The sequence below is a fragment of the Poecilia reticulata genome, chromosome 14 (genome assembly GCF_904066995.2).
Source record: "Poecilia reticulata chromosome 14, P_reticulata-male-v2, whole genome shotgun sequence".
NCBI classification, from domain to species: Eukaryota; Metazoa; Chordata; class Actinopteri; order Cyprinodontiformes; family Poeciliidae; genus Poecilia; species Poecilia reticulata.
Window position 1 is genome coordinate 18715749 of NC_088843.1, and position 20376 is coordinate 18736124.

General features: G+C 40.6%; 1 protein-coding gene across 5 annotated transcripts; it reads left to right on the forward strand.

Moving 5' to 3' along the window:
* The first annotated feature begins 140 nt into the window (after positions 1 to 140).
* Positions 141 to 20150, forward strand: gdpd5a (glycerophosphodiester phosphodiesterase domain containing 5a). Of its 5 annotated transcripts, none has more exons than XM_008428282.3 (17): positions 142 to 560; positions 3875 to 4049; positions 8482 to 8585; positions 9736 to 9829; positions 9907 to 9966; positions 10052 to 10150; positions 10632 to 10725; positions 10936 to 11081; positions 12235 to 12317; positions 12558 to 12708; positions 12831 to 13052; positions 13983 to 14128; positions 14862 to 15009; positions 15303 to 15385; positions 17255 to 17269; positions 17502 to 17614; positions 18634 to 20150. In XM_008428282.3, exons 2-17 carry the CDS (start codon positions 3933 to 3935, stop codon positions 18723 to 18725), a joined length of 1767 nt encoding a protein of 588 aa, XP_008426504.1. In that variant the 5' UTR covers positions 142 to 560; positions 3875 to 3932; the 3' UTR covers positions 18726 to 20150. The 5 variants fall into 5 exon arrangements, with proteins under 5 accessions (XP_081471519.1, XP_008426504.1, XP_008426505.1 ...); XM_017308754.2 differs by lacking the exon at positions 142 to 560 and adding an exon at positions 1546 to 1961; XM_017308755.2 differs by lacking the exon at positions 142 to 560 and adding an exon at positions 2006 to 3019.
* The last annotated feature ends 226 nt before the right edge of the window (positions 20151 to 20376 follow it).

The following is a 20376-nucleotide window of genomic DNA, read 5'->3' on the forward strand; positions in this document are numbered from 1 at the left end:
TTTCAAAATTGTAGTTTTTTCTAGAAAACTGTCGACTTTTCGAACTCAGAAATGTCCTTGTTTTTTTTCCTGAAACACTATGAGATCAGTCTCAATATTATTTGTTTGGTGGGCGGGGGGGGGGGTTGCTGAAATTTCCACCTTTTTTAATATCTTCAACGACCTCACTACGCCGTCGTAGTAAGCTGCTTCTGCTTCTTCTTTTTCCAGAGTAATTCGTAACTCCGCCCACATCGTGTCACACGGATTATCCACTGCAACGCAGCCATGCACGCTCAGGTAGAGGAACCTCCTCGGGAACGTGCTTCCAGGAGGCTGCGGCGTCGCGCAGCAACAGGTTCTGGACGGTCCGGTGTGTGGTGAAGGCTGATGTGGGCCGTTGGTTCGCGGGAGAAGGCAGCTCAGTCATTTTCCTTCCCTGTCTGAAGCTTTTATCTACGAAGAGATGTGAAGGTCCGTGGGAATAAATAGGGAGTTTGTAAGTGTTCAACCCTGAGAAGGCGAAGAAGAAGAAAAAAGAAGAAGAAGAAGAAGAAGAAGAAGTCTGCAGAGAAGACAAGGTGAGTGTTTGTTCGCTCTTTATTGGATTATCTTCATATAATCTCTCTCTTGGCCCGCAGCGGGATCATTGTGGGTTTATGTCGACTTGTAATAGTTATGATGGGATATTAAACGTACATTCAGACAGTTTCACTCTCAAAAAATGACTTTTAATATAGCTACGTTCTGGAAAAAAAAATGTGATGAAATTTCTGAATCAGTTAATTATTATTGTTGACATAAATAATTCAGTCAAACGTTATATTTGCGCTACAGATTGATAAAAAAAAACAGCTACCACACACAAAAAAAGTTAAACTGATTCAACTGCAAATAAAAGCTACATTAAATAAAAATCCGGAATTAACAGAAAAGTAAATACGAAGGTAAATACATAAATAACTGATAAAAGACGATTAAAGTATATTCTTTAATCGCATTCTGATTCATAAATCAGCAGAGAAACGTTTAAAGAAAGAAAAAAGTAAATAAAGTCAAATGAAAACCACAACAGATAAATGTTCAATAATTTAAAAACAAAGAAGAAAAGTTTACTTTTAAAACGTTCAGTAAATACCTACCGCCTGCAAAAACCTTGTTTATGAGACTAATATGGTTTAAATATTACTAAATGGAGCTGTGGGATGAACCAGTACATCACTGGTCTATGCTTCTTGTAAACAATGCGCAATGACGCATGCACATTCTGTCCATTTCTTACACAGTTGCACATTTTTTGGGAGGGCATACTGTACTGTATTCTTAATTGTGGTCTTATATATTTTTATTTTTTGTGTATATCGTGTAACAGTCACTTTGCTCCTGGTCCACCTGAATATGACGTCTTACTCTGTCCCGTGTCAGACAGATGCCTCCTGTGGAAACGTGTGTCCACTCACTGCTCAGGATTTTTGCAGTCTTGTGTGGTTGTTAAGCAACAACAGGTTGCCGAGGGCTTAAAAGAACACAGCAAATACTTTTTTTTTTTTTAAGCAAACTTTATTGGAAGACATATCAACACAGCATGGCTCAAACCGTGCTGTTGCCTCAGTCGCTCGCCGTCCTGGCAGAGAGCTCTGCCGGGAGCGTCTCGCCTCAACCTGAGCTCGTCTCGTCGTGTCCCGCTCGGCTCGGCAGCTGCTAATCTCATCGCCTTTGTTTCCTGCTTGAAAACCTCCCACGGTTTCCTCTGAGTGGGCAGCGAGGGTTTGTCGCCGACGGAAAGCGCTTTCAGGCCAGGTTCAGTGGGAGATTAAAGGCGTCATCGGCGTTAAAGTGTCTGTGACGGAGTGGAAACGGGCAACGGAGACGATAATGGACAAACGCGATAAAAAAGGGCTTTGTGGAAACTGAGTGACTGAGATTAGGGATTATTGTATTGTTTTGAGTCGAGACTCTGTTCAAGCCCTGATGATGAGAAAGTAAGGGGGGGTGGGTAAGATTTTTTAAAGAGGGATTTTGACTAAAGCCAATGAAGGCTTAGTAAAAAGGCAACTTTTCTACAAAAGCACAATTGAACATCAGGGTGTTTTATTGTCACTGTATGCAATAAACCAATACAAGATGGTGCGTAGTTGTAAAAAAGAAGCTAAAAAATGTTTTTTTTTTATGAAGATGTGTGGTATTTATTTGTGCCCTTCACCATGACACCCCTAAGTAAAATCCAAGGCTACTAATAGAAAGTATCTGAGGAGTGACTCTGGTAGGGGGTGGCGACGTGTCTGAAAAACATAACGTGTTATCATATCAGCTCAAATGAGTAACGTAAGTGTAAGGGTTTGGTTTTTTTAACTGCGTCAGTAAGTAATATTCAAGCATCTAAAGTACTTAGTAAAACATTCTTTCGCTGTTATGATCTGATTTATAGTCCTCAATTGTGCTGCATCCTCTTTGCAATACAAATATGCACAATATTCATACTGCAAAGTGAATATTTTGAACGCAGCAGTGGTTCGCTGTGGCACTGTGTGTCAGAAATGAACATTTTCATTGTCGTCTTGTTGGATGACGCCTGATCGCAATGTTTTTGCAACATTTAACTCTAATATTGTTTTGATTTTCTAATATTGTGTCCCTATAGCCAGACTACAGCTTGGGTGACACTGTTATCTCCCAAATCTTTTCGTTTGCTCCACACACTGCAGGTTTACAATCCCAAAAGAAGACAAGAAAGGCTTAGATCGTGAAGAGACCACAATGTATCTGGTCACCATTGTGATCTTCTTGGCCTTTTGACTGTGCTTTCTTTCTTTCTTTTATTTATTTATTTTTGTTTGTGTTCCACACAAGTGGAAATCAAGCCGTCCACAGTCAGACAGAGGCAGATTTAGCTTGGCCGTCCGCCACGTTGTTGTAATTTGCTCCGTTCAGAGATAAGGACAAAGGAGCAGCTGGTTTTGTCGAGGCTTGCTGACCAGGAAATCGACCTTTATCTGTGAAGGAAATTACTATTTGTTCCAGGATCTCTTCAACAATATAGGTGAGGAAAATTTAGATTTCAGAGTGGATTAATGTCCTGCATGAAAAACCTTCTCCTCGTAGCTGATTTAAGCTGTTGAAAAGAGACGAAGCCGGGTTCATATGTGCTCTGGATCAGCCGAATTGAGTTAACATGCAGTAGTTTCTAAAACGCACGAAAGCAAAGGAGCAAACCTTTTATAGGCGTGTTTAATAAATGTGATTACACATCTGTCTGTCGTTTTGTGTTTAATCATGTCTTTTCTTCAGCCACACTTTTCAAGCGTAATATCTACATTTATGAGCATCAGAGAAATATTCCTTACTTGCTGAAAAAGAGTGATTTAGCTTTGTTGGATTATTTGCTGAAAACTAATTCACGACACGCTTCACGGCAATCAGAATGAGCTCTGGTGCTGAATAACACTGAGATCACAGCTAAAACTATGAATGTACATTATGTCATGTAGACATTATTTAAGAAGCCATTAGAAAGGATATCTGGTGTTTTGTGCCAGATACTGGGCAGATTGCTTTCTCCTTTTCACTACCAACCCACTGATTTCTCTGTTTTCAAAGTGAAATGTGGCAAATACACAGTACCTGATCTTTAAGTCTGACTCAAAGGTGGTTAAACAGAAACCAGATCATTATGGTAGACAAGAGTCACCTGTAAACGGTATGTTGATCTGCTCTTACAAGTGTCGTCACACCAAGCGAAGCCAAAGGCTGGCAACAGATTGATGCTGTTGGGTCGAAAAACAAAGTTTACGTACCTCATGACATAACACCAGGCAGAGGAAAGTGTAATTAGCTGCCGAAAGACGAGGATGTTTTTCCCAGGTCTCCAGTAACTTCCTCATGCCTTCTTCTTCAGGGTTCCCAGTCGTGTGTGGGATGTTAACGGACTGGAGGCGCGTTGAGGCTGAAGGAGCATGGTGAAGCACCAACCCTTACAGGTCTACGAGAAGCAGGTCCTTCTGTCTTTGGTCACCGGGATCTACGGTTGCCGCTGGAAACGCTACCAGCGTTCCCAAGACGAGAGCTCCAAGGTGAGAGGAGAACAAAGTGTGGAGACCATGAAATGGCTACGGTGCAAAGAAAGTTGTGTCTGCATCTGTCAAGGATCATCTTTTTATTTATTTATTTTTTTATTTTTATTTTTTAAGGGAAAAAGGCAGAAAATTGTTTTGGACAATTTTCTAAACTGTATGAAGGTGATTTATGGAAATAATTTAAAGTTGAAACGTAAAAAACTGTCTTAGTCACAAGATACCTGCAACAAAAAAAACGATAATGTCCATGACTGTCTTGATGACCACAAATGTAAGTTGAGGGTAAAATATTTTCACTTCAGAGACAAAATAAAATGACTAACGCTACTGCTGTTTAATCAAAAATAAATATTAGCTTACTTACATTATGTTTAGCTGTAAATAAACGTACCTGTAAGTAAATTTTAAATGACAATATAATTGATTGTAGTTAATAATTCAACATTTTTTAGGCGTCTCCCTTCACCACAAGCAGATGTCGTTTGTTTGTTCGTCGACACAATCACCCGTGGTTGTGTCGACGAATTTTGATGAATCCTGATACTGTTATTTTATGCACATTTGAAAAGACAAAATTTGAAATAACTTCCCCATTTTTTGAACAAAGGTTTTGATGCTCCTTTGATGCTCCTTTGTGTCTTGATGCTCCTTTGAGGAGCATCAAAACCTTTTCTGAAAAATATTTAATTTGCAAAAAGGGGAGATTGCCAAATATGTTCAGACATAGCGAACATTTAGCTCAAAATAGCATTTCTTTTCTCTGCGTCGCCACATCGTCTCGCTTTGCTAGTTGACATAACAGAACAATTAAAACTTGCAGTGAAATTCCTGAAAACCTCTCTCCATTTTTCTGAGACGTGTGGTCCATGCTGGATTGCAAGCTCTAATTCCTGTTTACTAGAGGCAACACCAACATCTGATGACGCTGATGATTAGCTTAGCCTGGTTGATTCTCTCCAAGCCACTTTCAATACCGATACAGATACGTGTATCGGTATTGGTCCCTGTATCGGTATTGAACACAATACAGAAAATCAGTGCTGAATTGACTTAAAATGTTTCTGTTTTTTATGCAGACATACATTTACTGAATTCCAAATGTATTTATTTTACAAGCTTGGTGATAAACAGCACAGCTTTAATTGGTTCAGTCAGTGCAATTAGCAGTATAACAGCCAATGTAAAATTAATAATAATAAATTGAAACTGACAAAAACAACAGGGTGACTACTTTGCTCAAACATGTAAAAATAAACTGCAACAAATTTTCTTTCAAATGGTTGATGAAGTACAATTAGTAATTTTAAATATAATGTAAAATAAATAAAGCATGACATCGCTCACAGCACAAAGCATAGAACCAAACTCAATAGATCTGCCCTTATAGAAGGGGCACATTGTCATCAATGCCCAATCTATGTTTATTTTTTTTCAATATTGCGACCGATACAGATATTGACATCGGATTACATCTCTTTTTGCTTTCTGTGTCTTGAACTCATTGCTCAGCTGTGGTGACATTTGGATTTAGAGGACTTTCCATTGTCATTTCTAACAGTCTGAAACAAAACCTTTAGATCTCATTCTTTCTATGTGGTGAATTCTTCCAGGCCTCCCAGATCAGGCCCCTGTAACTGCAGGAGCCGATCCTCCTCATAAAGGCTGCAGCAAATTTAGTGGAGCACTGAAATGAACCAGACATCCAGCTGTGCTGGTTTCCCGCTGCGCTGCCACACCCCCCGCTGCTGCGTGTCTCATTTTTATCACAAAGCGACGGCAAGCTCTGCCATAAATTTGCCCATTTACACAGTTTCAAAGCTGGGAAGTGTCGATGTGTAGACCAAGAAGAGGAAAGCCATCCGAGCACGCAGCTGACTCGCCGCCATTTGTGTGATTCCCAAAGCTTTGAGTTTTTCTCCCTCAGACTCTGACCAAACTCTGGCATTCAGAGTCCAGCATTCAGAAAGAGAAACCAGTAGCTGTGTTTCCTTTCAAAAAAAGTTGCTAAATGGAAGCACACAATAACTTTAGTGTGATAAAGTTTTTGCTCAAGAGGTGGTTTTGTTGACCTTATTGAAATCAGTGCAATGGAAACATTTCTTTGGCTTCGTAACCAGATGTTACTACTGGCGGAAAAGGCAAAGAAGTGGCACGAGGAGCAAGTCAGAATGAACAAACTTATTCACGTGATTTATAAATTTTTATTTGTATTTTTTTGCTTTTCTTATTTAATGGAAAGACTGCAGTTGTAAAATATTCTTTTTTCGACTTTAGCAGAATATCAAAAAAGTAAATGGAAACACAGCTGGCGTCTGCTTCCACTGCAGCACAGAGCAGCGGTATTAGAAGAGGAGACGAGGCACGCAAAGTGGCAGTGCTGCACACAAGAACAAGTGGTGGGTTACATGTGGTCACTTTGTCTCTGACCAGTGGAACGAGCCCCACAGGAGGCCGTGAGTTACGGCTCAGAGTGAAGAACTGTTCTTCTCATTTATCTTCGCCTAGGTGATTTTCTCATCTTGTCTCATTAGTCACAGCCTCGTTTGAACTCTGCTTCACCCCCTTCGCCTGAAACTGGAATTCTAACCTGACAAAGAAACCGTCTCCCCGAGAGCCACACACACGTCGATCGGCGCAGAGCAAACTCGAGTGACGTTTCAGGAAATAAATCGGTTCCAAACTGGAAAACGCCCGGTGTCGTCTGTTGTGTGATTCGGTTTGCGGTGCTGTTGTTTCTCGCAAATCTGATTTTCCAGATAGCGAATTGGTTATTGTAATGACCAAAGCCAGTGTTGGTTGAAGTGAATTTTCTACATTCATCTTTGATAACAAATTTTCGTCATGGCGTTTTCTGTCGCCCTCCGCTTCTGTCATTTCAGAGCCTTTTATAGTATAAGCTTCTGGAAAAGGGATAGTCCAGGCACGGTGTGCTGAAAAGTTAATCTGAGCTTTGCAGAATCCTTTGGGTTACCTATCATACTGGACGCCTCCCCCTCAGCTTGCATTAGCTTCTAATCCAGTTAACCGCTGAGGGGAAGAGTCCTTCAGAGTCGCAGAAGGTCTCTGTACCTTTGCTGCACAAGTCAGGACATCAATGAGGAACACAAAAACACACACAGGACAAACAACCGTGCATTCACACACTCCTACATGAGGACACTTCAGAGCAGAGGTGGGTAGAGTACCAAAACAATTGTGCTCTAGTAGGAGTGGCACCACTTCAATGTATTGTATCTCAAATAAAAGTAGATGTCCAAGAAATGACTAAAATATGAGTAAGAAAAATGGGTAAAAAAAAAGGGTTTTAAATACTGAGCAGCTGAGCACAACATCTGGTTTAATATTTTAAAATGATGCAACCAGGCAAAAGAAAAGTTATGTGCAAAGTTTAAATAACATAATTATAAAATAACAAATTAAAGAGGAAGATATACTTTTCTAAAAAAAAGTTATTTTTTACATAACTAATACAATAAGTAGCGTACATGTATGTTAGAACAAGGTAAGTATAGTGTTTACTGTGTCTTGTTGGTGCCGGCAGGTTGAAAAATGACATTAAAACAACAAAGCTGGTGTTTAAAAACGAAGTCTGACTTTAACATAAATGTCATGGGTGTGTCTTGTGTGTGGTGCGTTTTGGTGAAAACGTGAATCTCGCTAATTAAGTTACTTCCAGAAGTTTCACTGAAGTGAGAGAAGCAGCACTTCATGATAATATTACTGAGGCAAATTCACCCGACAAACATGTTTTTAGACTGCGGGAGGAAGCTGGAGTACCCAGAGAGAACTCACTCATGAACAGGGAAAATACGCAAACAGAAAAAACCCCAGGTTGAGATTCAAACCCAGCACTATTTTGTGTACCCCATTTTCAAAACCTAGTGTTTTTTTTTTTCATTTTATTTTTTTTATTTCCATTAGCTTCCATTGGTAGATAACGTCAGCAGTGAATGGTAACACAACATAGCTCTTCATATCAGCAAAGTGCTGAATGTACTTTGGAGTATCTGAACACCTCTAGATTTAAGATGGAAATATTGCTCTGATGCATTTATCTGATTGGTTCAAAAATAGCATGGGGTTAACAGCTCAAAAATAAAAGGTGTGAGGTTATGGATTTCCATGATAGAGTTTGTAAGTCCCTGTTGTTCCTGTGAGGATCTCTGGATGCTCCCATTTAGTCCATGTAAGGTTGAATGCTGGTAAGTTGGCTGACGTTATGAGCATTGATCTTGTTTTCCCTGTAAACTGTCTGGGAGTTTTACCATTAAATCAAACAGATATAGAATATGGACAAACACAGTATGACAAGATGCAGTGATTAAAACTTTAGCAGAGTTGAAAACGCTAGAGAGCATTAGATACAGCGTATTGAACCTGAATCAGACTGATTACAGTTTTGGTTCTTTCACTGTGCTTTTCTTCACAGTGGGAGTGTGCATGGTTCACCATCCTGAGTAGTTCCTTCCTTCTCCTTCTCTTTTGGACCTACTTCTGGTTGGTGGCTCAGAATGATTTCAATGACTTCAACTGGTAGGTGTTTTCCTCTATGATGCAACTTATTTATTGGGCAAAATATTGGATACCTGGAAGGTCAGGGACTTATTCCAGATGAGGTTGGGATTCTAATTTACCTCACAATACCCCCAACAACATATAGGGACATAGAACATTTCTTTTTAGTTTTTCTTGAAACTCAGTGATGTAAATCAAGGCCAAAGATCTTATCTTTGGTTTAAATTTTCCAAAAGGGCACTGGTTTTAGAAGTCCATAGGTGTGTTCAGATTGAACTTCACAAGCCATCTTTTGTTTTGAGAGAAGAAAGGAGAATTGTTTTCTCCTGGCAATCCATTGTAGTTGATCTCCTCAAGTACAGGAGATCAACTACAACTTCCTCCTGGATGATGGAGGTCCACATTCCATCTCTAAGGTTGGAAGTCCAACTTAACCACTTGAATTCAGGACTTTATCTTTTCCTTGTGATCCCTATGTCAAGACCGTAGCAGGTGACATAAGGGTTGGGTTAGGGGTTAGAGGTCAGTGTCTCTCAAAGACAGGAGTTTAAATATCCTTTTGCTCAGAAGTAATGACAGGATGGAGCTAGAGACGGTTAGACCAACTCTGGCCTCATCTGCCGCAACACCAGTTGAAGAAAAGTTTGAGGCAAAGGGCAAAGTTCTTGATTTGGAGTCCCTCCAAACAATTGTACCCTGTTCTTACATTCTCTCATTGCATTGTCACAAACTTTATCCTTCAACATGCTAGCTGTTGGCCTGTAGAGTCTTCAATGTGACAGTTGCGTTTTCTGTCGGCTTTGAACTCAGCAACTTACCCCCTTGATTTCCAATTGAAGCAATCCCACTTGGCAAAAGCACATGAGGTAAATTAGCGATTCCTGTCAACAACCGATGGTGTCATCCAAGACTTGTTACTAAACCAATCCCTACTGGGCTTCTGTAAATTGAGCTGTCAGCATGCTACAGCAGCATGCTCACGAGGATGTTAATCGTCAACAATCTTCAGCCTATTCTGATTCCAACAGCATCTACAATGACTCTTTCACAATGCACAAAGTATTTTTGAACTGGATTAACTTGAACTGAATATTTTGAAACTCAGTATTATCTTGTTTCATCATGGCACCACCTTGGATAATTCAGCTCTTATTTGTTCAAACTACAGGTCGGTGTACAATCACTCTGGGGAGTGGAGGGACGAGACCATTCCCATCGTCACCTCCACCACTGTGGGATTCATCTATATCACATTCCTCCTGGTAACAGCCTTTCCCAAACCTTTAAGCAGTTTCAACAATGACCACTTTATGTACAGCTCACTGTTTGTACTTTTTAGATTTTGGCACTTTTCCACATATCCTTGGGTCAACAGCTCAATCTCTACTGGGTTCACAAGGTACCGTAAGACAACTTCTGAAGTTGTTACCGCAGATTTACACTTCAGAACTACAGCTTAGGTTTACCATCGCTTGTCTCTACAGATTGGAGTACTGGCAACTCTACTCACCATTGTCTCTGGTTTTGTCTCTGTCGATGACGTCTGGGGAAATGAGTGGGAAATTATTCTTGTTTCACTTCAGGTGGGAACACAACTACAGTTGAGTTTGCTTACACCATTGTAAATCACATTTTCACAAATATAGTAATTGTGATGCTGTAATACCTATGAAAGAAGACAATGAAAATGTTATTCCAGGCATAGCTTCTATGGTGAGGTTAAAAACTACCTGGTGTTATACTTATTTATCCAAAATGGGACAAACTCAGAAACTGCAAACAAGTGCTCAAGCTTTACAAATATGCTAATGTAAGCTACTGAACACTATTCCTTGCTAATAAATGGCACCAATGCAAACTGCCTGGGTGACACTTCAAATGCTTAGCAATTTGTCAGACAAGTAAGCTGTGCACAACACCATCTTAAGTTCCCGGGTCAGTTGAACGTCACAAAAGTTATTTTATTATCACAAGTATTCATTCCATCGTGAAGTCTCTATTTTAGATTCAAATGTTTTCTGATGACTTCACACATTTAAGAGCAGTCCTGTTCTTTCTTACTAGTTCACGGCTCCTTTCCTGCACATCGGAGGCCTGGTCACACTCACAGCTGTGAGCTGGTTGATAGCTGGCTATGTGGTTCGCAAAGAGAGATCCAGTAAGTATTGATGTTTATCTGAACTGAACATTGGGAAGGTTTCAACCTTTGGTTCCATTAGTGTGTAGGGAATGTTGTTTTTTCATTTTTGATCTGTTAGGGATTGGACTTTGTACTTTGTAATTGGATGGGTCTAGCTGCTCCATGCATTTGCTGATCAGTGCTTTTGTATAACTGTCCACATAATTAACCAGTTCTTTTCATTATTAGATTTCCAGGTGACTGTGTTGGCGATCTACATTCTAGCCCTCCTGGCTCTTTGCCTTGCACCTCTCACCTTCACCTGCCCCTGCATTATGGACCGTCATGTCCTCAAACCACCACCGGTCATTATTGGTCGACGGGGAGCTCCTATGGTGAGCTGAGACTCCAACTGTTAAAGCCACAGAACTTTCAGAACCAAATTAGAGGGACTTTGTTGGTATTCTGTTTACTTTTGTAAATAATACAGCAATAATGTAATATTTTAATACCTGTTGTTCTGATCTGTTCTCTCAAAAGGTGACATTATGAAGCTTCTTTAACATACAGAGTGAACGTGTGCATGTTTCAAAGCTGAAGATGTAAAACCGAATAACAAAATAAGCCTGATATTGTTCAGGTTGGTGCATGATGATATGCACATACTGGTCAAAATGGTTGACTACAAATGCAGCGATGTTCAGAGCTGTGATTATGGAGTCAGTCGACAGACTTCTCTGCAAGAATAACAGCCTCCAACTAGCCTGGCCGTCGTCTTCCTACACAATTCCTCTTGATTCTCATCTCCCTTTAGTTCTCCATCTGGGATTTCTTCCAATGAGCTTGATTTCTCAGGATGAATTTCATCCTGGTGAAACGGCAAACAGAAGGAGAAGTTGTGAACAATGACATTGATTTTCTGCGCTGTTTTAGAATTGTAGTCTTTCTGTGGTTGTAGTTTGGTAATGACAATGGATGAAGCGAGCAAAGCCCTTCGGTTCCTGTTGGCCACGAGTCCGGATATTGAACAATTACAGAGAAAGATGAATGTTTAAACTATTTTATCGCTGGCAAATATGTCACGACCACTCTCATTAACAGCCATCTCGTTCAGCTTGGCACTTCTCTCTTCACAGTGGGTGATGGGTCTTTTCGTCGCACACAATTTCCGGTTAGCTTCAAAGCGTAGCTTCCTTCACGATCGAGTTGGCACATTACATGGTCATCAGCAGAACTCTGTAGTTTCATTTTGCGGTGTTGGAATAAAAAAATCAGCTGATCAGAAATGTGTGGCACCAATAAACAAATACATAAAAGAGAACAATAAATGTTGAAATGATTTACATTACCAAAGACCTGAAAAAGCCTTGCAGCACTATGCATGGACCGGAGCATCTAAGCCTCCATTTTCTTCTAGTCAAGTTTGGCAATTCTCAAGCATTTGCCATGTTAGAAAACAGTGAACATTTTAAGATATTTAATTAGGAGTTCAGTTTAGGTATTTTCTATACTCTGCACAGTGACTGACTGTGGCACCCTTTGCTCTAGCTGGCCCCTGAAAACACCATGATGTCGTTTAGCAGAGCCCTGCAGCACGGAGCCAGCTCTCTGGAAGCAGACGTCACCATCAGGTGATTAATTACAAAATAATGACTTATTCATATTTCATGGCTCTGAGCTTCCATATATAGATCCTGGCTGATATGTGGGATAGTGGTTAGAGATTGATGTGAGAGAGAGATGCAGTAAAACTGTAATTTGTCAAACTAATGAATCATGTGTTATATCTGTAAGTTAATTTTGCTCTACATTCATTAGGAGATGTATACACTGAAGATAAGGTAATGGATGTTTTTCTTTCCCTCTCGAAGTGTGGATGGAGTTCCTTTCCTCATGAGGGACCACACCTTAAGACGGACCACAGACGTCAGTAAGGTCTTCCCCTCCAGAGAGCATGAGGACGCCTCCTTCTTTAACTGGACAGAGATTCACTCTTTAAATGCAGGCCACTGGTTTTTGGAGGTACTGGATTCCACTCTGGCTCAGACGGCTTCCAGTCTAACTCTGAAAACACATCAAGAGCGATTAGGACAGGAGAATTTGCGTGATCCTCAGCCTCTCTGTTTGCTTCCTTCTGCTTCCAGAGTGACCCCTACTGGACGGTGAAAACCCTGAGCCCAAAGGATCGCAGCCGGATAGGAAACCTGACGATTTGCAGCCTGGTAGAGATGCTCCGTCTGGCAGCCAGGGCCAACAGCTCCGTGCTGCTCAACATCCGGAAGCCTGCGCCGGAGCACCCGCGCTTCCGCAGCTGGTTCATGGACACGTTGTGGACGCTGCAGAAAGCAGGGATTTCCCACCGAAAGGTGATGAGCTAGAAATACGCCGAGGAACTGGCTGGTGACTGAAATGTCACGGTTTTCAGCTTGATCAAGCCCTTACCAGTGACCGGTCGATCTGAAATTGAAAAATGAGTCCTTTGTCTGGTCAGTGAACGGACCATATGCTGGGATGGTGACCTGAGTAAAGACTTCAGACTTGAGTTTAGACTTGTACTCTAACAGCCCAAGACTCAATTGGATATGAGGTGTTGGACTAGAGTTTCAACAACAATCTTTACTGTGTGTAATCAGCAGTAAGTGACTGTAAGTGTAGATCATTTGAGTAAATGACCATTGTTGTCCCATTTGATTAACCATTGTGGTTGTCATGGTGATGTTAGACACAGTTTGCAAGCTACAGTGCACAGCTTGGAGGAGGTATTGACTGCTGTTCTTGAATCCCTAAATGGTCGTCATGCTTTAGATGATTTGAATTGATAACATACGAGAATTTTGAGGTGAGATGGTGTGCATCTCATACAAGAATATTCATTTCGATCATTAAGGACTTGACTTGGACATGGAAAAAATGACTTGTGAACAACAAAGATTACGAGTTTTTCTTTTTTTTTTTTTTTGGACTACTCTATCGAAGACATAGTGGGGCTTCACCTCTACTCCTAATAAAATTAATTGATCACCACTACTGGCAGCAAGGCTTAGAGCGACAAATATTACGAATACTGTTTCATTATCGTAAAGAGAAACTGCAATTGGCTAAAACCAGGCAGAATAAGAGTTCTACAGCCAGAGAAATCAAAAATCAGGCTCAAAACTGATCAGTGCATTTGTAGTTTGAAGTCTTTCAAGTATAAGGGTCAAGTAGCAGTTTCCCCCTTATATAATCATTTTTTTAATACCTTATCTGCACACTGTTTGGTCAGGATTTTCTCACATTCCGCTTCTTTTTGCCAGGTGACATGGGCCCCTGACACGGATAGAGGACGGGTGCGAGGTCTTCTGCAGACAACGAACGAGAAGCTGTCAGTGGAGGAGATAAGGCACCGAGGAATTACAAGTCTGACCATCCACTACAGAAAGATCAGCCACCACGACATTCAGTAAGAGCGAGCGGCTATTGCTTAGCAACCGATAAAGGGCTCAGAAACAGTCCTAGGAAGATAAAAAAGGAGCTTATTTTTAGCCGAGCTAATGATATCCAGCAATGAATCACTGGCTTAGAAGTTTTAACTTTTTTCCTGGTGAAAAAGTTTCATCGTACAGAGCAGGTCAAATTTGTCTCGGGACTGAAATGTTTTTCACATTTTCCTCGTCTTCTTCTTTTACGTCTACGCTGTTGGTTTTTATGGTTGTTTGTAAGATCAGAAGACATAAAAGCAACGGAGCAAAGAGGGATTTTCCTTAAATTACACTCATTGGTTCAAACATTTAATTCAGTGACATCCCATCATTAAAATGTTATCTCCGCAGTTTAAAATGTAGTTTATTTTGAGAAAAGCCCCCCAAAAACAGAAGGTAAATAAAAACAACAAATAGAAGTAAAAATGGATTCGTTCTGCAAAATACATTTGATTTAATAAATTACTTTTTCAAACTAATATTATGAACTCCATACTTTGTTCACATGTTCTCACATGCTACTGACTTGCTACTGAAAAACCTACAGTTATAGCAACTTTCATCTAGATGCTCCAGTTCTGACCAGTATTATTAGTAGTAAAAGTTAGTTTTAATAGTTTTAACTTTCCACTGACTGCAGAGAGACAAAAAGAGAGTTATAGGACCTCTGTTCTTACTGCGGGCATGTATATTTTTTGTTTTCCCCGCCCTTAGGGTTTATCTGGCTCACAATGTGAGCGTGACTGTCTACCCTGTGAATGAGCCCTGGCTCTACTCCATCCTGTGGTGCAGCGGGGTGCCTTCCGTGTCTTCTGACGCCCCTCAAGTTCTTCAAAAAGTGCCTTACCCCGTCTGGCTCATGGTAAACAGCTCTCTCGTCCGACAGCACACACACTTCAGCTTGCAGACGAGGTCACTCAGAAACACAAGAGGGCAGAGGGGGTAGGAAAGAGACTGATGACGGCCCAGCAAGGCAGAGATGTGGAATAAGCCTTCAGTTCAAGCACAGGACCCTGGGAAAGAAGAAGAAGCTGAGAACAGATCTGAAGTGATGATACTGCCCTGAGCGGTTTTTGTTGTAGTAGCTTTAGGCGACATGTGGTGACATCTAGTGGCAACAGCGAGAAATTACATGACTTCTTTCCTTCTTCGCAGAGTCACAGTGCTTACAACTTCATCTGGATCTCTTCAGACCTCGTCTCTGTCGCTGTCATCATGGGGATTTTCTTTTTCCAGAAGTACGTTCATTTTCACAGATATAAAAGACTGTGCAAAAGCTTTCAATCAGCCCTCTTTCTTTAACATGTTGTTTATGTCCAAGTAGCTGGATTTTTTTGTAATCTTTCAAAGTGGTGTTGATCCTCCATTCTCTAGCTTTGCTGAAGGTCTTTTATGGGTTGGCCTATAAACATTGCTTCTCTACTCGACTGCTTGACCTACTGTTGCAAATGGTGGAGACTTTGTGATTCTGTGGGTCTGTTTCCTTAATTGTTTAAAATATCCAGACATTTTAATAAAAATCTCGTGGCCTTTGTCAGTAAACCATACTTTTGTGATTACCGGGTCGTTCAGCAGGTAAGTGATCCACAGCCAGCTCATCATACAAAAGGTTCATCAGACACAAAACTCTGCCATCTTCCAGGAGAATTTTATACAACAGCATATGACCATTTTAGATAGAAAGAAAAAGGAGTAAATTTATACCAAAAAAACAACATCTCAGCCCAATCTCAGACAGTTTCTAGAAAAAACCTTGGAAATTTCTGCTTTTGCAAAGTTGAAAATTTTCTTTAAAAAAAACGTTCTCGATAAAGCTTAAAAATGTCAGCGTTTTTGACTGAATAAGTTTTTCCTTGAAAATTTATGAGCTTTATCTCAAAATTTCTGTTTTTCGGCATAAATCTTCAGGTTTTTTCTTTTTTCTTTCTTAGCTGCAATGGTCACAGTCGTAATTCTAGTTTTTCAGTGAAACAATTACATTTTTCTCGCAATCTGGACCTTTGCTTACAGTAGTCAGACTGTCTGAAACATTTTTTGAAACCAGGTTACAGAGTGGAACTTTTCAGAAACACACCTGTGGAGGTGTGATGTACAGGTGTGAAAGCGCACATGCGCAGAACACCTGGCTAGCGCTTACTCAATGGATGCATGTGTAGAATGCAACAAAAACAATGGCGGCTACCATTGAGTACTACTTAACCTGTTCAGTTTGACACTACTGAGCATTACATGAACATTCGGTTCATTGGAGACGGGTTACTGTTTTCTAAATGAGCTGGAAGCTAGTCAAGTGGAAGCTAAGGCTCAAAACCACATGTGTTTTGATGACAAGTTACAGCGCCTTATAGTGGTCTGGTGTGAAAACTACAGCGGATTCAAGGTGTCTTGGCTGTCTCAGCAATATGTGGAACTTTTTCCCAATCCACATAAATGTAGCCTCAGTCCTCAGACTCTGTAGAAAAGCTACAGAGTAGAGCTACAGAGGAGAGAGCTGAAGAAAAGACGAGAGGAGTTGTCCACCATGTTATCCTTCTACAGACAACCTTGTAGCATGTTTTGCTTGGCTAATGTCTAGAGAAAGACCGACTATAGAGGGTTTAATGTGTACAGAAAACGTCCTGCTTTGCAGTGTGGGTCATTTCTCCACAGCTGAAGTTTTGGAAGGTGGGGGCAACATTTCCGTTCAGTGAACTTCCTGAGCACAGCACTTTTAGTCTTCGGGCCTCTCTGACATTTGTGCAGAGTGCCTGGTTTGAAATGAGTCTGTAGTGCTGACACTGAGCTTCACCACATGGCTCTTTATACTTCTCCTTCATCTTAATTATGATGAAAGTCAACTTAAACGTGTGTCGTAATGCATAAATATTGTTTCGATAACATTTTTGGAATTTTCAGTGACGGTTTGTTGTCCAGACAGGATGTGTGTTTGAACTGGACCTGATTAAAGTTTTGTCGCTCGACATTCTCATCATGTCGGTCATCTTCGTCCTCTGTGCCGCGACCTCTCACTGTCCTCCTGTCTTCTTCTCCTCTCACGCTCTTTCTTTGTCCTGCGCTCTGCCTGGTCTGCATTCAATCTTCCTCTGCTGCTCCCTGGCATCTGTCAGCTATCATATGATCAGGTAACCGTGGCGTCCCCCCCGTTTAGCCTTTGTTTCCACCTCTCTTTGTCGTCCTCCTCCTTGTGCTTTGTCCGCCTGCCACTGTTGGTCTGATCCTGCCTCCCTCCACTGTCCTCTCGTATCAGATTTTCACCAATGTGTGTCTACATATCGCTTGAACACAAAGCGGATTGCTCCTTCTATCCAATACCTGATTTTTCTCACAACGCTTTGAATGTGTTTGTCGCCACAGGTGGAAGATAAGCGGCATGCAGAACTACAACCCAGAGCAGATCATGCTGAGCGCGGTGGTACGACGGCCCAGTCGAGACGTCAACATCATGAAGGAGAAGCTCATTTTCTCAGGTGCAGCTCAGATTCCAGTCACTGTTTTCAAGCTAGCTATAATGTTAGCTAAGCTGCTGATAGCTACGAGAGCTGAAAAGGTTCAATTCACGATCTTTGAAGCAAAGTTCTGTAAAAGTAGGGCGATAATAATTTATCTTGCAATAGTCGTTGTCCATATCAGTAGATAATATGTCTGATAGAGTCTTAATTCTCTGAACTCCGCCCCAGAGCCGCATGGCATTCTGGGGTATGTAGGCAGAGAAAAGGCTTTAGAAGCTCAGCCTCTCAAAGCTAGCACCGTTGGTGGCAGCAACAGACCCTGTTGGGTAACTTGCGCAGCAGCAGTTCCAGGTTTCGCCGCCGTGCCTCATAACTGCTTCAAATAAAAAATAACGGCATGGAGTGAAAGGAGAGGATGAGTGCAACCGCATGAGAGCAAACTGTGAATAAAACAAGAGAGCTCACATCACCAACATGGCAGTATTTCAGATATTTTTAAAAAAAAATCTAGTTTTTTTCTGTCATATAGTCTATCCCCATCTAATAGGTTATTTATTAGCAGCTAATATCTTGCCTGAGATCGATAATTCAAATGCTTCTTCATCCATGGATTCCTTAGCTTGTACCAGAGGTTGAAGCTAATTGCTAATATAAGGGGGGTCAACATCAAAGTTGTCTTAAAACGTGTCCAATTAAAAAAACTTGTTGAGGTTTAAGCAAACACTGCTTTATACACATTTAAATCACTGTAAATTTTGTCTCTGGTGATTATTTACACAGAAGGCGGTGATTACTTATCAGGAAATTAATGAAGGAGGTAAGAGGTGGCGTACCGCCGATGACGACTCAGCTTATCTGTTACCTCAAACAATTCTACATAAATGTGAAGGGTTTGTTTTATCCATGCCTACTCAGAATGCAGTTTGGGAAATGTAAAGTGACAACATTTCATTTATTTATTTTAATGTTAAACCAAGTGAATTGATTCCAGTGTTGAGTGAGTTTCCGTCATTTTCCTGTCTTCCTGCGTCTTCCAGAGTTGAACAGCGGGCTGGGCAGCACGGAGGAGCTGTCTCTGTATCCTGAGAACGGCCATGCTAGATATTCCCACGGAGGCCTCAGCTGCTGAGCGACACAGGCGGCTACAGGAACGGCGTGGATTTCAGCTGCTTCAGATTTCGTACTCTGAACGCGCTTCCCGACGGAGCAGACAAGAATGTATCCCTGCAGTGGTAGTGAAATCACTAGCGTGTAGCTACCATCACAAGCATAAATCAGTTGTCTCGCTAGTTTAAGTGTTATAACGCTGTTTTTTTTTAAAGATCACTTTAATGTTGTTCATTTTAAACCACATTCTTTTAACGTATTGCCATATTTCCATTAAATCCAGCGTTTTTATCTAGAATAAAAAAAGGATAAAAGCGTCATTATCATCACTACCAAAGTACTAATTTAAAATATGAACATTGTGCAGGTATGTGCCTATCACTTCATGCAAGAATTAAAGTACCAGCATACAAATAACTGACCTTTAAAACATAAAACAATAAGACATGAAACTGAAATTTATTTTTTTATTATTATTATTTAACAAATTTACCCTATTTTAATAAAAAGTAGCCCAAATAGCTAAAACATGAAAATGAATCCCCTACAGTGTACAGGGGACCCCCTAAGTGAATAGCTGAAATCCACACACACTGGAGGCTCCCTCGAGAAATACTGACCACTGCCTATTTTAATAGCTCAAACACCAAATATAACTTAATATGCATTAATACTCACCATGGAAACCGTCTGCACTACTGCAGAAACGTGCATCTACAATCAAGGAGACTTAAACTCCTGTTTGTGCTGCTTTCCAAAAGCTAGCTAGTAGCATGTCGGGTAGCGTTCCACCTAGGCGTCTCAGCTTCCCAACATGCATCTTTCTTTTGAATGTTTTAGATATGCTCTACGAAAAATCCTCACATAAATACATTTTCTGTGAATAGATTCTAGAAAGCTTGCACAGAAAACTCCAGGAATCGGTCAACCTGCAGCTGTGAATAGGCGGGGGTCCCTCTGTATTGTTTGTTCTGAGAAAGTTGTACAACAGATTTTTATTTATTTTTTTGTCAGATTTATTTCTTTTAAATCCAAACTAGACTGAAGATTGGAGTCGTTTTTGTTCATAACTGATGTAAATATAACTTTGTTTTCAGAGGATAAAAAAAAAAAAAAGATTTCAACAGTATGAATTTTACATTTTAAATTTGAATAATCTCGATGTTAACTGTGGACTGAGGGGCGATTTCATGGTTCAACGTTCTTTGGGGGCTTTGCGAAGGACGCCATGAACATTCGGCCTCTGCCGTCATGCCATGATTGTTTCACACGTAAAGTCCATTTAGCTGTTGTGACGACTTTCACATGCTGCCTTTTTGTTACGTGGACGTACATGTGGAGTATTTTGACCTCTTAGGGTTTCATAGCGATGCTAACTTCAACTTCCAGCGACTGCTACAAGCTGCAGACGTGATGAGTGTTTAATAAAGTTTCTCTTTTCTTCTTATGATTGTGCAGCGTGTTTTTTTGCGGAAGTCTTTTAAAACAAAAATATACCGCAGCTCAGAGGTATCTAAATGTTTTTGTCACATGGACCAAATACTCAAGTAAGAAGTAATCAGAGGCCAAAAAAGAGAAAAAGAACTTTGCATAACATAAATAACAGATAAAAAAAAACATATTTGTTGAGCTCATGCGTCCATTCAATATTTTAACCGCAAAAGGGTCTTTGA

Bases quoted from the DNA above. Each gene is read 5' to 3' on its own strand.
- gdpd5a (XM_008428282.3), top strand. From the start codon at position 3,933: ATGGTGAAGCACCAACCCTTACAGGTCTACGAGAAGCAGGTCCTTCTG. The intron at 4,050-8,481 runs GTGAGAGGAGAA...TTTTCTTCACAG, and splicing joins CCCAAGACGAGAGCTCCAAG to TGGGAGTGTGCATGGTTCAC. The intron at 10,151-10,631 runs GTGGGAACACAA...CTTTCTTACTAG, and splicing joins TTATTCTTGTTTCACTTCAG to TTCACGGCTCCTTTCCTGCA.